Source organism: Chinchilla lanigera, unplaced genomic scaffold, assembly GCF_000276665.1.
Source record: "Chinchilla lanigera isolate Chin_1 unplaced genomic scaffold, ChiLan1.0 scaffold00013, whole genome shotgun sequence".
Lineage (NCBI taxonomy): Eukaryota > Metazoa > Chordata > Mammalia > Rodentia > Chinchillidae > Chinchilla > Chinchilla lanigera.
Genome location: NW_004955414.1, coordinates 23,700,818 through 23,718,032, shown reverse-complemented (window position 1 = coordinate 23,718,032; position 17,215 = coordinate 23,700,818). Strand labels below are relative to the sequence as shown.

General features: G+C 35.9%; 1 protein-coding gene and 1 pseudogene across 1 annotated transcript; one reads left to right on the top strand and one right to left on the bottom strand.

Moving 5' to 3' along the window:
- Positions 1–939, bottom strand: LOC102018178 (olfactory receptor 10T2-like). The gene has a single exon (XM_005380522.1). It carries the CDS (start codon positions 937–939, stop codon positions 1–3), a length of 939 nt encoding a protein of 312 aa, XP_005380579.1.
- Positions 940–15,589: 14,650 nt separating this feature from the next.
- LOC102017862 lies at positions 15,590–16,302 on the top strand (annotated as a pseudogene).
- Positions 16,303–17,215: the final 913 nt, after the last annotated feature.

The following is a 17,215-nucleotide window of genomic DNA, read 5'->3' as shown; positions in this document are numbered from 1 at the left end:
TCACCTAGAAATCAACCTATGGCCATTCTGTAGTACTTTCCCTAGGGCCACTTGCATGTCTTTGTTCCTTAGGCTGTAAACAATGGGGTTAAGCAGAGGGGTCAGCACTGTGTATGTCACAGCCATCAGCATGTCTTCACTGAAGGAGTCTCTGCTCTTGGGCCTCAGATAGATATAACAAGTGAATCCATAGTGTATGCACACCACAGTGAGGTGGGAGGAGCAAGTCGAGAAGGCCTTGTACCTTCCCTTTGCAGAAGGCATCTTCACAACTAAAGACAAAATGAAGACATATGAAATCACAATTAAAATGAAGCTGCCTACTAACACAAAAGCACAGAGCATAAAAATAGCCATTTCATGATAGGGAGTAGAATCACAAGCAAGGCTAGCCACAGGCAAAATGTCACAGAAGAAATGCTGGATGGTGTAAGAGTCACAAAAAGAGAAGTTGAATATAATGATGACAATGGACAGTGAGACCAGGAATCCAACCATACAAGAAGCCATTATAAGTTGAAGGCAGATCTTTCTGGTCATCAGCATGGGATAATGCAGCGGATTGTGGATGGCAATGTAACGGTCATAGGACATGGCAGCTAAGATGAAGCAGTTGTTTCCTCCTAAACCAAAGAAGAAAAACATCTGTGTGGCACACTCAGGAAGAGAAATGGTCTTGCTCTCCGATAGCAAGTCTGCTAACATGCGGGGGATGATCACCACAGTGGTACAGGTTTCAGAAAAGGACAGGCCAAAGAGGAAAAAGTACATGGGGGTGTGAAGGTTGTGATTGAGCTTGATGGCCACCATGATGGACACGTTCGCAAGTAGGATTGTCACATGGGAAGAGAGAATCACCACGAAGAGTAGATTCTCTAGTTCTGGGAAACTGGAAAATCCCCACAGAAGGAATGTGCTCACTGTGGTGTGGTTATCCATCCTCCTGCTGGCAGTATTTTGCCTCCAGGTGTACATGTGCTTGAAGCCAAGGCACAGATGATTGTAAAAATGTTCTTCTGTACTGATGTCACCTGGAATTTAATTGAGGGCACCTGTACAAGTGTAAGATCACTCTTCCTGAAGGATCCTGAACAAAGAGAGTTAAAAGCTCCTGGCTGTGAGATTCTGAGTGAGGTGGAGAATTTTATTATGAGGATCAGTGTACCGTAGAGTAGGGCCAAATATCTTTGATTGTACTAAAGTACTGTTCTTCATCCTGCTTTTTCTCCAATCAGGATCTGCACAGAAAAGGGAAAATATAAACAATACTGCTTGGTTCTCACCCAGTGGATTTTGTGAGGCCATATTTTTCAAATACATTTTGTAATGTAAGGGTACAGTGGCACTGAAGATGAATTGAGTAAAATAAATTCAATCACTGAAGTTATTTCAAACTAATATAACATTTAAATATTTTGGAGAAATTACTGAAAATTTCCAAAAGAACTTTGATATTTTTTTCTATTCAATCCCATTTACATCAAATCTCCTCATCATCAGTGACTCCAAGGTGATGATTATCTAGATCAGATAAATGAATTTAATATATACTTTCTACTGGCTAGAGATCCATGGTAATATTTAGTGCTCGCGATATGCTGCATAAGTAATTTGCGATAATCTAGTTCTATATTAATACTTTTAAAGGTCTTGAGAGTTTCTCATTGATATTGTTTCAAACTGCCTACTAAAATATGGTCTAGCTTCAAGTCAAATGAATTTGAAAGTACTATGTCATGTCAGAATGACATATTTTGGTCATGATGTACTTCTCAACTCTTGAGATTTTCTTTTTTTTTGTTTTAGCAGGATCTCCAGGACATTTCCTCAATGGTATACTTATTAGTAGTTTGCTTTGCAGTACAAGCTGGAAATAGTAAAATAAAATATTTTGGATCTTTTTATTGTCATATTTTTACTTAATTTTTTCATTAAACATTCAGGCCACTTGTGAGATGTGAGCAAAATGTGACATGAAGACTCTCCATCAGATTTTGATTTTATCTTCAGTCACTGTTAAAGGAAAAAAATAGTAAGAAAGCAAGGGTGGAAACAGAAAACGTGGAGGGGTGGGGAAAGGAGAGAGAGAGAAAAGCTGGCTGGACATCATTCTGTAGAATTTCACAAAGGTTAAAGAAAAACAAGGGGAAAGACAAAACTATTTTTATTTGAAGAGTAGATGTTTTCTCATTACAACTGTAGTTTGGAATACAGAATATAGCACTGGCAGAGAACAGACATAATGATCGGTGGAACAGAGTAGAGGAAGCGCATTCAGCTATTTGACTTTTGATATAAGGGCCTAAAACATACACGGAAGAAAGGTAGTCTCTTTAATAAATGGTGCTGGGAAAACTGGCTATTTACCTGCAGAAGATTGAATCTAGACCTGTATATCTCACCGTGGGCTAAACTAAAATAGAAATGAATCAAATAACATTAAAACAGAAAACACTTAACATGTTGGAGGATAAAAGAGGTAAAACTCTTGAAGTCATAGGCACAGGAAAGGACTTTCTGAGAAGAACTCGGGTTACATAGGAAATGGTATCAGGAATCAATAAATGGGATCATATCAAATTAAAAACTTTCAAAATGACACATCATTATCTGGTTTTGAAATTCTGTATCATTTTTATTGTTTGTGTGTTGTTTTGTTTTGGTCTTTGTTGTTATTTTGTTATTGTTTTTTCTCTTTAAAATAAAAAATATTGAAATCTTTCTGCACAGTAAAAGAAACAACCAACAGAGTAAAAAGGGAACTTATAGAATGGATAAAAAATTTGCCAGCTATTCTTCAGACAGAGGACAGAGATCTAGAATATATAAAGAACTAAAAAATGCGATCTCCCAAAATAAAAGACCCAGTCAAAAAATGGGGAACTGAAATGAGTTGACCCTTCCCAGAAGTACAAATAGCAAATAAATACATGAAACAATGTTCACAATCTCTGGCTATTAGAGAAATGTGAATTAAGGCAATACTGAGATTTCATTTCACCCTAGAAAACCATCATCAAAAAATCAAATAATAACAAAGGCTGGGGAGGGTGTAGGGAATGTAAACTAGTACAACCACTATGGAAATAAGTATGGAGATTCCTCAAAAAACTAAAATGACAAATTCCACTGAGCCGGCTATTCCCCTTCTAGGTACCTTCTTGAAAGTGTTAAAGACATCATATTATATATTACATGCTTATACTCAACCTTTTCCTCTGAAGGTTTCCCAGTGCATTTACCTCTAAAGAAAACTCTCTTCCATTTCTGTTGCTTTAGCTACCAATTACCTCCTGTTACTCTATGTTCAGGCTTTATAAAAAAGAGACTCAAATTCCCTCTACATTCCAACGCCAGAGTTCTTCTAAGTTTTGAATACAAGATTTTCAGAGTAGAACTGGCCATATTGCCCATCCTGTATTTCCTATTTGTAGATGTCACTGAGGTATCACGACCCTAGATATTTTATCTTTCTCATTGTTGCACTCAAATAAGTCTCTTCCAGAGCTCCAAGGGTCTGTGATCTTCATGTTTGATTAAAAATTCCCCATGTTTTTGGTGTGAGTCTTTCCTGCAGGATGACTATGTCACCTCCTACTGTCCATTAGTCACAAGTCTCTTAAGTGTTCGTTTCTTTCACCACACTGTGACTAGATGCTAGATTCCTAATTCAGGGTATATTAAGTCACTAATAAGGTCAAAAATAGTGAATAGCTATACTCCATATGAGGTTCAGTGATCTCCACAAACTTACAGCAAGATAATTTTGGCCACCTTCTATCACATATCTCTACCTGCTGTCCACTCAAGTCATATAATAGTACTCTCTATTTTCTAAACATCTTGATCCCTTACACTGATAAGGCTTTGTATATGGTGCTCTATCTGCCTAAGCTTCCCTTCTTCAACTTTCCTTCCCATCAGGCTTTTATACATTTTCAGGGCCTTGGTTTAATTCATTTGATCACTTGTTATTTTTGGTTTTACGCACATTTTATAGATCCTAGAATCCTAAGTGAACATGTTTCCTTCATTTCACTCTATTATTCATTTAGATTTTTGCAAAATCCTCTAGGCTCTTGCCTTTCATTTCTGTAATTCACTTAATATTAGCCTTTCTGTATAAACTCTGTCATGTTATATCTTTTCATTATAGGTGACTTTTGGATGGCCTTTGTTTACAGTTTACATGCTAAGTAATACTAATAACTTCTACTCATTATTGGGTTTTTCAGGGGGGTTTTTGGTACAGGGAATCAAACTCATGGTTTCACGATTGCCAGGCAGGCACTGTGCTGCTGAGCTAATACCCTTGGCCCTTGAATTTTTTTACTTACACAGTCTCATATTTCTTTATAGCTATACTACCCTGAGAGATAAGTAGTATGGATATTATCTTGTTTATAATGAGAAAACTATAGCTCAGAGAGGTAAATGATTTGCAAAAATGACACAGGTGGTGAGTGCCTATGTAGTATAATTTACAGCAAGCCATTGAGAGTGTGAAGAACTTGCTTGGCTAGATTATTGTAATTTCCCTTCCTAAGTGCAAGGGCTTTAGCATGAGTTCAGGGTTTAACGTGCCTAACCTCACTACATGCAGCTAATCTTCCTCATATGAGAAACATCCTACTGTTTCCCAAATATAGGATGCCTTTTCCTGGCTTTTCTACTTTGCACATGTTTGTCCTACTTGCAAAGTCTGTTCTGCCCTTTTCTCATGCTAAACATCTGTCTTGAAAAAACCATTCAAATGTCACTTGTCCTGGGAAGACGCTCTAAACCTCCCTGGTGATGTTAGTCATTTCTTCCTCTAGAGTCCCATTTCGTTTTATTGCAATGAGATTAAAAAATGTTCTTTTTCACAAGCTTGACTTTTATACTAAACTAGGCAGAGACTTGTTTTAGAGTGTTGTATCTTCCATCTTACAGATTAAGCCTGTTGCATGTAGCCTTTTAATCAAGATTAGTGCAGTGATGTAAGAATAAAATGGAATCCCACATTCTCTATGAATCATTTTGTGATTATCATGTTAGTGCCTTTAATTTTTTGCCAGTACATTCTTTGTGCTGATAGACTGAGCATTTATTTTATTTTGATAGATACTGAAGATATTTGGCTGTTCTCCAAATGGATTTTAAAAATCGTGGTATTTAGTAATATGAATGCATATGTAGAGGCTTCCCACATTCTTGCTGTGTTGAATTTTTGAATGGTGAACAAACAAGCAAGGTAACAAAAACTCCTCAGAACTCTAGCAGTGGCTGCTTAGGTCCAGGAAGATAGAACTACTTTGGTTTTCTAGATGCTGTCAATGTTTGTTATAGAATCAAAACACACTTGGCCTATTCAAGTGGTCTTCCACTAATACACATATCAGAACTGGTAGGAGAACTTTGTAAAAAAACCCTTTTCTACTCTCACTACAAGTTTTTTTGTAATTCTCTCCAAGGAGAGCAATCTCAGGAGTATCAGGGTATGTACACTTTGCATAATCTTAATCAATGATTTTGGTTAAGAATCTTTGATTTTTACAGTACTTTTCATATCTGTTCTGCATACTATTCAAGGATAAGAGTGGTAGAATATGGTAGAAGGTCAGTATGATATTATTTCCATTCATCATAATGTCTCTGACAACAGTGGAAAACAAGATATTGTTTGTCTGCATATTGTGCAGACTTCCTATTTTTTGCCCAAAATTCACCCTCTTTCTACATCAACATCTGTTGACCTATCCTCTAGTTCTTCAAAGCTCCCCCATGTAATCTTCTTGGTTTCATTCTGTTAAGAATAACAAGCTTGCAGCTTTCTTAATTTCCTACTTTATTGGGTGCCTACAGTTTATTTTGAAATCTACCAAACTATAAACACCCATAGACACTTGATTATTAGAAGATATAGAATAATGTTCATTTCAAGTAGTAAAAAAGACCTCACATATTCTCACCTTCTAAAGTAGGAGAATCATCTTCCAGCTTTTACAAAAAATCATGAGGTAAAGAAGTATAGGAAGACTTTGCTTTCACACCTGAGGTGTTGTTCTTGCAATCTGTTTATGTGACTTTCTATATCTTATAATTCAGGACACATTTTAATGCAATTTTCCCCTTTGAATGTCTATGATAACCCTTTCTTGAAAGTAGTCTCTTTTAATATAACAGCAATTTCTCAGTTACTAACGGGTGCATCTCAGAACCATGAAGATTTTAATGAGAGTCTTGGGGCCACTGGAAACAATTATCTTGAGACTCTTTTCAATACTAGAAGTTTTGTTACTGTGGATCTAACATTCAATATCATGTTTGCAAAATGCTTTCTAAACCTTGACACTGATAGAGCTCTTTCTTATGTATTTTTGCTGTTCTGAATAGCAGTAGAAATGATTGAAAGTCAATTTATTAAAATATATCTTGGATGTAAATGATTTTCTCAAGCATATTTACTTCCTGCCCAAAATCAGTCCTTTTATAATTCTGAAAATTTGCCAAATTTTTCAGGTCCCTTTTGTCCTATTTACAGTGCAAAGGAATGGGGTGTCATGAGACTACCCGCTGAGGAAAAAAGAGAAGGTGGATAGGAAGAAAATGAACACATAGTATGACCATTGGTATTGCTTTCTCATGGGCACCTTTGCTGTAGAAGACTTTGTTTAAAAAGAATATCACTTTTATCCAAATCTCATTACTGCAGAGATATTTGTGATATTTACAAATGGTTGCTCTGCCTTTCTCATCATTTTTTTCTACTATTTTTTTTTTACCTAGGGTACTTTTGAGTGTTATCTCCAATACTTGTTCCCAAAGCTGTTTTTTAAAACTTGTAAATTAAATTTATTACTTTATTGTTTTGTTGGAAATTTTTTGTGGCACTCAGGGCCTTGGCATTGAAATACATCCTCAGCCCCCCTTTTTGTGTGTTTTGACGCAAGGTCTCACTAAATTGCTTATAGAGAACCTTTCCCAGTCCTCGTCTCACCCAGGAAGTTTATGTTTATGATCCCATGGAATAGTTATTGGGATTCTAGTGAGTTAATTCCAATCTACCACTCCTAGTGCAACCCATGGTGAGAATAAAGACACTAAGGCATATTTGTAGTTATGGGGAGCCTAAGTCCAGCCACAGTGATGGCTAGCTGGGACAAAGGCCTTGACCCAGGCCCAAACCCAGGTTTTATTAATTCGTGAAGAAAGGAGTGGCTTGAGAATGAGTGACTGTGTGAATGGCAGTAAGTAGGTGAGTGCTGTGAGGTGGGCTGGGTAGGAGGCCTGAAATCACCTCTGCAATATGCAGAGAGAAGGATATGCAGAAAGGGTAATCTACATAACACAACTGAGATAGTATCTAATGTTTTCGGGTCAGTTCTTCAGCTCTGATGTGTAATCTTTCAAGCCCTGGGAAGTCATAGCCTCTTATTTTGAGGCTCAATCCTAGCCTCGGAGTGGAGTGTGGCTCTCCATCCTGCCTTGCCCTGACTCACACATGTTTTATTTGGGAGTTATGGGGGACTGGGAAAACACTGCCCTGTTGTCTTTCTTTCAAAGATCGCATATCAGTATGTAGGCTGGACTGATTTGCAGTGCTTAAAGCCAATTGAAGGGATAAGGAAAAGTCCCAGCCAGCTCTACACACATCAATACATGGAAGTAGGGTCAGGTTCCACCAAAATGGAGACAATTGCTCCTCCTTCAAGGAGAGTTGCCTACGTGGTCCTCCACAATTGCTGAATTTCCCTGGCTGAACTTGAAGGTGTATCCTTCTGCCTCAGCCTTCCACAGTGCTGGGATTAAGGCATATACCACTCTGCTGAGTTAAATTTACTTTTACCTAGTACATAAAAACTGAAATTCTACATATTTAGGGGGTACTATGTAACCAAAATTGATTGTTTTGGAAAGATAACATAATTTTTTCTGATAGTAATCTTCCTTGTTATTCATTTCGGTAACTTAAAATAACATCTTTCTCACACTTTATAGATTCATCATGTCTGTTCATGGTCCCTACTTCCTTCTGTCCCTGGACTCAGGGAAATGTAGATTTGCTTCTTGATAATATGAATCAATTTTGCTTTTCTAGAATTTTGTAACTTAAAATCACAGATGAGGTATTTCATTATATTGGACTTCTTTCTACCAGCATGAAGATTGATGTCTTGGACGATGCGACCTCAAAGTTATGCTTGATCTCCAGCTCAGCTGCTCCCCACAAATATGTGACACTCACAAATTAAAGGAGAAGAGGTTTATTTTGGCTCACATTTTTATTCCATAGTCAGCTGGCTTCTGGGGAGGAAGGATGTAGTGGAAGGTTCTAGTAAAAGAAAGTTGCTCATGTCATGGTGGCCAGGGAAAAGAGAAGGAAAGATCTCAGGAGGGGGATTCACCCTTCCAGATCACACACCAGCAATCTGCCTCCCCTGACAAGGTCTTATCTCTTAATAGAAGTCTGCTATGGTGCCTCTCATGGCCCAATCTTCTTCCAAAACACCACTTATGTGTGTCTGAAGGCTTTGGGGAAGCATTCTTGAGATAAACTATAACAACTGAGGATCTGTGTTTGAAATAGATATATTAATATCTGTCTAGCTTGTGTGGATATTTTAGTAAATGTAAGTGTTCAATTTTAAGGTGATACATTAAATCAGCTCATAATGAGCTATTTTTAATAAAACTAAACTAAATTTATAGATAAGCACATACATTGATTCAAAGAAAATAAAAAACTGCTGAAAATCCTTTTAAAGTTGTATGATATTTTTTCAAAAGTTTTTCTCTACCATATATTAGGATCACTATACCTTGCTATAACTTGAATCTTAAATGTCCTTCAAAAGCCCAGGTATTAAAGACTTGGTCTCCATGGTTGTGCTATTGGGAGGTGGTGGACACCTGAAGATCTGGAGCCTCACAGGAGATCTTTAATTCACTGGAGGCTGCCCTCAAAGAGAAGAGTGGGACCTAACCCCTTCTTCCTCTTTCTTTGCTTTCTGACCATGAGGTAAGCGGTTTTGTCCTGGCATGCATTCCTACCACAATGTGCCATCACAGGTCCAAAGGAATATAGCCAGCTCATCATAGACTGAGATCTTCAAAACTGTGTGCTCAAATAAATCTTTTCTTTTTACAAGCTGATTATCTGAGCCCTTTGTTATAGTAGCAGAAAGTTGACTCATGCATACTCAATACTTTAGGTTGCATTCATTTCAGGCTTATCCTGAGATAAGCTAATAGCTATATTTATCTGAGTACATTGTATGAGAAATGACAAAAAATGTTGAAAACTTTCTTTTTATAGTAAGGTTGTCTCTGAGGGTTAGGATTTGTGAATCCATAAAATTTTAGTCTGTGTTCTAGACCTCTGGCTCCAACCCAATTATTAGCTCTCCAGATAGGAATGTGATAAGCCATTCTTGATTAACTGTGAATTCCTTTGTCAAGACAAACAAGTGAGTTCCTTTGCTGGAATAAGTATGTTTCCTGAACTCCTAAGTACCGAGTTAAACAAAAACAAACAATAATTTTTAAGAAGACTATCTTGCAGCATAATGATGTTGTGAATAAGAGACTTCTAGAGTGTCTTCATGGTCAGACCCACATGCTGCTCAGGTTGCTTGTGTAGATTTGGCTGTCTCCCCTTTGAAAGTATGACTATATCTGAACAGACACAAGCAACTTTCATATGCTATCATTTATTTCCCTTTTCTCTCCTTCCATTAGTGTGTCAGAAAGAAATCCCACTGGTTCACTGATAGAACTAAGTACATTAACCTTTTCATTCATTTGTTTGTTCTTTCATATATTTAAAAATTATTTTGAGTGATTCTTACATTCCAGGCATTGTCCTGGGATATTGGGGTTTCAAGTGACACACAGTAAAAGGTGTAAATTTTCTTGTAGTGTAAGATTCAAACAGTAACACTAAAAAATAAATAATATAGGTAATGAGGAATGGATGAGCACTGTGGAGAGAGAAAAAGAATAGCCAAGGAGGTTCATGGGCCAACGAGGGAGAGGTGAGTATAATCTCACTAGGAACATGACACCTGAGCAAGGATGACAGGAGACGTGGACACCTCACATCAAATATGATATTGCTATGTACAGTTGTGTGAGTGTGATATTGCACTCAAAAGCATGTAACTTATATTTGAGATTTCTATTCCAGCAATAGCAGGATTGGTTATTTTAATTAATCCCACGGAGAGCAAAATTAAAATAAATGATAAAATGCAGTACTAGAAAGTGTGAGAACCCAGGAAACAGACTTGACAGAATCTGACAAGGTAGAATAATGTATAACAACCTGAGCTGTAAAAGAGAACTATAGAACAATCTCTTTAATAAATATAGATGCAAAAATCCTGGTGAACAGAATACAATGAATCATCAAAAAGATCATATATCATGACCAAGTAGGCATCATCCTAGGTATGTAAGGATGGTTCAACATATGCTAATCAATAAATGTAATATAGCATATAAACAGAAGCAAAGAAAAAATGATATGCTCATGTCTTTTTTTTATTTTAAAAATAAAAGGTGAAAAATACTAACAGACAGACAACATTTTACAAAATAGCAAAGGATCAGTACAGACAATACAGAGGTACAAACAGAGTGGTAGGGAATTAACAATGCTTGTTGTATTACATATTGATATCTTCAAAGTGGTTTCTCATGAAAACAGATAGAGACATACAAAGCTGATCAACCAAGGACTCATTGACAGTTTCTTTCAGCAAAGAAATACAAGACAGTAGAACAGCCATGTTAACTATCCTGTATATACATACATACAAACTTTCTCCTTCTTTGCCTTCTCTTTTCCCATATCCCAGTTAACCTTTACCTTTGAGTGCTTTCCTATCAATTCACAATGTCTATCATATCTCCTAGTTTAAATGAACTCTTTCAGGCTTTATGGAGTCAGAGAAAGCCTTTGACAAAATCCAAAGTCCTTTCATGATAAAAAGAAAGAAAATAAGTATGAAAAGACGTTATCTCAATCTGATAAAAGTCACTTATGACAAACCACTGCCAATATCATATTAAGTGGGAAAAAACCGAAAGCTTTTCCTCTGAAAGAAACAAGACAAGGATGTTCACTGCCACCATTCCTCCTCCACATAGTACTCAAAACATTGGGAACAACTAGGCAAGACAAAGAAATAAAAGGGATATATATGGAAAAGGAAGAAGTCATGTTATCATTGTTCACAGATAACATGATACTCTGTGTAGAAGACCCAAAAACTCCACCAAAGCCTCTTAAAATTAATAATCTAATTCAGCAACATAGCGGGATGCAAAATCACACAAAAATCAATAGCCTTCCTGTACACTAATAATGAATCCATTCAGAGAGAGACTACACCATTCACAACAGCAAAAATAAAAATTAGCTGGGGATTTAGCTCAGCGGCAAAAGCGCCTGCCTGGCAAGCGCAAGGTCGTGAGTTTGGTTCCCGGTACTGGAGAAAAACCAAAAAAATAAAAAAACAAAAATTAATTATTTAGGACTAACCCAACTAAGGAAGTGAAAGACCTCTACAATGAAAAAGAAATCAAAGAGGATATTAGGAAATGAAAAGATATTCCTTGTTCCTAGATAGGCAGAACCAATGTAGTCAAAACGTCTATACTTCCAAAACTGATACACAAATTTAATGCAATCCTACCTAAAATTCCAACAACATTCTTCACAGAACTGGGGAAACAATCCTAAATTTCATATGGAGCCAAAAGAGACCCAAAATAGCAAAAGCATGAGGCATCAATCCAAGACTTGAATTTACAAAGCTGCTTTGGTAAAAAATAGCATGGTACTGGCACAAAAAAAAAAGACATGAAAATCAGTGGAACAGAAGAGAGGATACAGAAGCAATCCCAAGCACTTTCAATTGTTTGATTCTTGACAAAGGGGCCAAAAACATATTCTGGAGGAAAGATAGCTTCTTTATAAATGTTGCTGGGAAAACTGGTTACCCACATGCAGAAGAATGAATCTAGACCCATATGCTTCATCAAGTACTGAACTAAAATAAAAATTGATCAAAGAACTAAATGCTAAAATGAGAACAATTAACATGCTAAAAGACAAAATAGATAAAACTCTTGAAGTCACAGGTGTAGGCAAAGCCTTTCTGAATAGATCCCCAGTTGCACAAAAATGAGATCATATCTAATTAAAAGGCTTTGTACAGAAAAAGAAAGAAAGAAAGAAAAAAGAAAGAAAGAAAGAAAAAAGAAAGAAAGAAAGAAAGACAGAAAGACAAACAAGTGAAGAGACAACCTACAGAATGGGAAAAAAATTTTTGCCATTCATTCCTCTGACACAGGCCTCATATCTAGGATATGGAGAACTAAAAAAAAATTAACCATCCCCCCAAAAAGACTAAATAGAAATGGGCAGAAGGAGTATGAATGGTGAATAAATACATGAAGAAATGCTCAACATTGCTGGCCGTTACAGAAATGCAAACTAACAGATTCCATCTTACTCCAGGATGGCCCCAGAAATCAAATAATAACAATGCTGGTAAAGGTGCAGGGAAAAAAGAACTCTTCTACGTTGTTGGCAGTGGTGGAAACTAGTACAACCACTATGAAAAAGAACGTAAATTTGCCTCCAAAAAGTGAAACTAGAAATTCCATTTCACCTAACTATTTCACTTCTAGGTATTTTCCCGAAAGATTTAAAGATATCACCTTACAGTGATAAATGCTAATCTATGTTTATAGCAGAACAATACAAAATAGCTAAATATTGGAAGTGGCCTATATGTCCACCAACAGATGAATAAATAAAGGAAACGTGACATTCACACACAAAGGAGTACCACTCTGTCACAGAGAAAGATAAACTTGAGTCATTTGTAGGAAAAAGGATGCACCTTGAGACTATAATATTCAATGAAATAAATCAGACACACAAGCTTAAATATAACAAAGTGTGTAAAGGCACACTTATAGAATAGCAGACTTATAGGCATATCATAGCAAAAGTCAGAAATCAGTTCATAGCCTGTGACTATGCTCATGCTGCCTGTCATGTAGATAGACTTGACTATCTACTTCTCTTTGATAATGTCCTGGACCAAGTTGACCTTGTCCAACTTGTGTTTTCCTTAGAAAAATGCATTTTGTTTCCAACTTGCTTCAAGGACTTCATGTCTAGGACAGACTGGCCCAGTCAAGGACCCATTTAACTCTAATTTCTCCACTCACAGCCCCCTCTCCTCCTTCCCAGAATGTTAAACAATTCATTCTAAGTAAACCTGTCTGACAATATATGACATAATTGTTGTACTCCATGTAACCAAACATGTAATAACCTGCCATCAGCTTTGTACTTCCCACTTGCAAACCCTATTTAAACTGAACTCAAACCTGATTCTGGGCTGGTTATATGAGCCTCTGGGTTCCCCAGATTGCTAGCACAATAAAAGTTGCCTTCCAACTCCTTGGTGCAAAGAGACTTTCATTTGGTTTGATATTGGTTTTTCTGCTACAGCATGGTTTATCTCATATGAGAACATCCAATTATAAATAAAGAGCAAAATAAAAGATAACTAACAGGAAGTACTGCGAACTTTCTCGAATGGGAAGGGGATCAAGAGGTGGAGGGAGGGTGAGCGAGTGCATGAAAAGGTGATAAGGAAAGAAATTAAGATGTGTTATGTGCATGTACCAATTTTACACAAGGAATGTAAACATTATGTACTGAAAACATGTACTGAGAAAAAATAATAAAAAGAAAAAGGAGAAGGAAAAGAAAGCCTGGATTTTACTGGACAGTAATAAAAGCAGGAATGTGATGGTGTGAGTTGGAGTCACCCAGTACAAGTTGTTTAACACCTCAGTTTTAGTTCTCTCAGCTGAAAAAATGAGGTCAACAAATGCAACTACCTCGAAAAACTTGTGTGGGTTACATATGTGTAAAGTGTTTAGCAGAGTCATTGGTATAAAGTGAGCTTGAATGTACTGATGGTAAACCCAATCTCTCAGAAATCAAGCTACAGAGAACTAGGAGATTCTAAAATTAGGATCAGCAAGAGTAGGGGCAAGATTGAATTTTGGGATTGAGGATGTCTGTGCCCCATCATGATCCACCCACACCATAAGGCACTTAGTAAAGTGACAAACCTTTGATGCTATTTCTAATATGGAAATTATCCAAACTTCTTTTTAATTTATACTTCTTTATACAACTTTCAAAGTATGTACTTATTTTCTCATTTTTGCTCTGATAATTAATGTACATGTCTTAACATTTTTTGCTATTTAAAATTCAATTTTTCATAAAGTTTGACCTCAAATTTCCCCAGAGTCCTTAATGGTATGTGTTACTGATATCAGTACAAAATATACATATCAGTAAGTATATAGAGGTTGATTAAATCTGAGGTTAACAATTTACACCTGAAGTTTAATAGATAAGCAACATCAAGGTAAACTTGGAATTAATATTTATTTTAGAAGACATAGTAATCATTGAATGAATATTATAGACATACATATGAGCACCTAGATATAAACAAAATAATAAATTAAACATTTCAGAATTGACAGCCTTAAAAATTTGTTGGTATGTTTGTATGACTTGAACTGCTTAATATGCACTGCAGGAAATAATGATGCGGCAGGATACTTTGGAACTCACATCTGAATGTTTTAATTTATCCCCAAAAGGGATAAAAATAAAGATAGCTATATTACCAGTATGACTTTGACTTATTACAGAAAAGATGAATAAATTATTTCAGGAGGCAGGACTTAGGCTTTTGTTTGTGAATCTGACTTACTGATTTTCTTTTACCATTTGAGAAAACTTTACTGTTTCAAATTTTCTGTATTTACAAGCCATTGTTATGAAATAGAGCCGTTATAATTAAGCAACCAGCTAAGTGAGAATTTTTGCTGAGTTGCTGCATTTCCTTTGTCAGTTTCAGGTGAAAATGTAGTCATAATCCATGTTCCTAAGGTTCTTCACTTACTTATCTGTTAGACAGAAGCTCATATGATCATAAAGTCTTATCCAAACTTAACACTGTGCCAAATGACAGCTTTAGGTGTTTGGTGTATGTGCTGGTATTTAAATATTTAAACTGAAGATTTAAAAGTATAAAGATGTAAAATTCAGAAACATTTGATGTGTCTGAATGCTTTCAATTCAAGGCCAACTTTATAAAGCAAAAGCTTTATATATTCGGAACATTTGAAGATGCAAGTAAAACTAGCCACTAGCTTGTTGATCCTTCTTAGCTTCCAATATGCTCAAGTAGTTTTTGTTATTCTCATCTGTCGTGCATTTTTGGAATTTGGCTTTAACACTTACTTTAGATGCATTTTTACAAATTATATAATCTATAAAGCAAAGTAGACATTATATGAAGGAATTTTTGGGCAAAAATCACTTTTAATAGTAAAGATGGACTCATCATCCCATGTATATATGTACTGGTAATTGAATATCTTTGTAATGATATTTCACACATGGTAATATAAATATAACCACTAGTATTGATAAAGTCTTTCATATAGTGTATTTCATCACAGGCTCATTTATTAGCAGCTACATTTTCTCATGAGTTCGTTGGTGGATAGGAACTACACTGCAGTAACAGAATTCATTTTATTGGGTTTAACAGATGATCCAAACCTTCAAATTACCCTCTTTGTGATCTTTTTGCGCATGTACCTGGTGACCATATCTGGTAATCTCAGCACAATCATTCTTATCAGACTCTTCACAACTCCTCCATCCCATGTACTTTCTTAGCAACTTGGCTTTGGCTGACATATGCTTTTCATTTTCTGTCTCACCTAATATGCTTGTAAACTTCCTGGTGGAAAAAAAAATATAATCTCCTATGTTGTATGTGACATCCAGCTTGGTTCAATTGGCTAATTTGGAGGAATTGAGTGCTTCCTGATGGTTGTCATGGCAAATGATTGTTTTGTAGCAATCTGCAACTCACTGCTTTATTTAACCAAAATGTCCACACAAGTCTGTGTCCAGTTATTTGTGGTTTACACAGGTGGCTTTATTAATGCTTTCTTCTTTATTTTTTTCTTCTTTTCTTTATTCTTTTGCAGGCCAAATTGGGTCAATCATTTTTTCTGTGATTTTGTCCTTTATTTGAGCTCTCCTGTTCTGATGTCAGTGTCCCTGCAGTTGTTCCCTCATTTTCAGCTGGCTCCATCATTGTGGTCACAGTATTTATCATAGCTGTCTTCCACTATAATTTTGATTGTATTTATCTGATCTTTTATGTGCAGTTTTGTGAAATTGGGTGACTCATTGTTTGGTTCATATATGTTAACAATTGTTTTCTCCTCCTGTTGGATTGTTTTCTTAGCCAATATTTAGTGACCTTCTTTTTCGCTTTTGATCAGTTTTGCCTCAAATCCACTTTGTCTGAATCTAGAATAAGCATCCCTGTTTTTTTGCTGGTTCCCATTCCATGGAATACTACTTTCCAATATTTTGATTTTTAGTCTATGAGCTTCTTTTTTAGTTTAAATATGTTTCATATATATAGTATATCACTGGATTTTGTTTCTTGGTCCATTCTGTCAATTTGTGTCTTTTCATTTGGGAACTAAGACCATTCACATTGAGAATTATTACTCATATGTATTGATTTATTTGTGCCATTCAATTATTATTTACTATTGATTTCTTTTTAACCCATTCTTAATTGCTTCCCTCTTTCCTGATGTATTCATTCTATTGGAATTTTTATTGTTATTGTTAGCTTCATTTTCTTCTTCTAGTATGTCCTTGAGAAATTTTGGTGTTGTGATTAGTGGTCACAAATTTTGTAAGGTGCTCTTTGAAATACCTTTTCCTCCATCAAATTTGAAAGATAATTTTATACAGTATATCAGCCTGGTTGGAAACTCTTTCCTTTTCTCCTGGTATTTAAGTTTTTTGTTAGAATGCTGCTGTAATTTTAATTTTGTTAATTTTCTCTAATCACTTTGACGATTGTATTTTTTAATTTTAAAAATAAAAGGAGGAAAATATTAACAGACAGACAACATTTTACAAAATAGCAAAGGAAGAGTACAGACAGTACGGAGTTACAAACAAAGTGGTAGGGAATTAACACTGCTTGTTGTATTACATATTGATATCTTCAAAGTGGTTTCTCATGAAAACAGATATAGACATGCAATGCTTACCAACCAAGGACTCATTGACAGT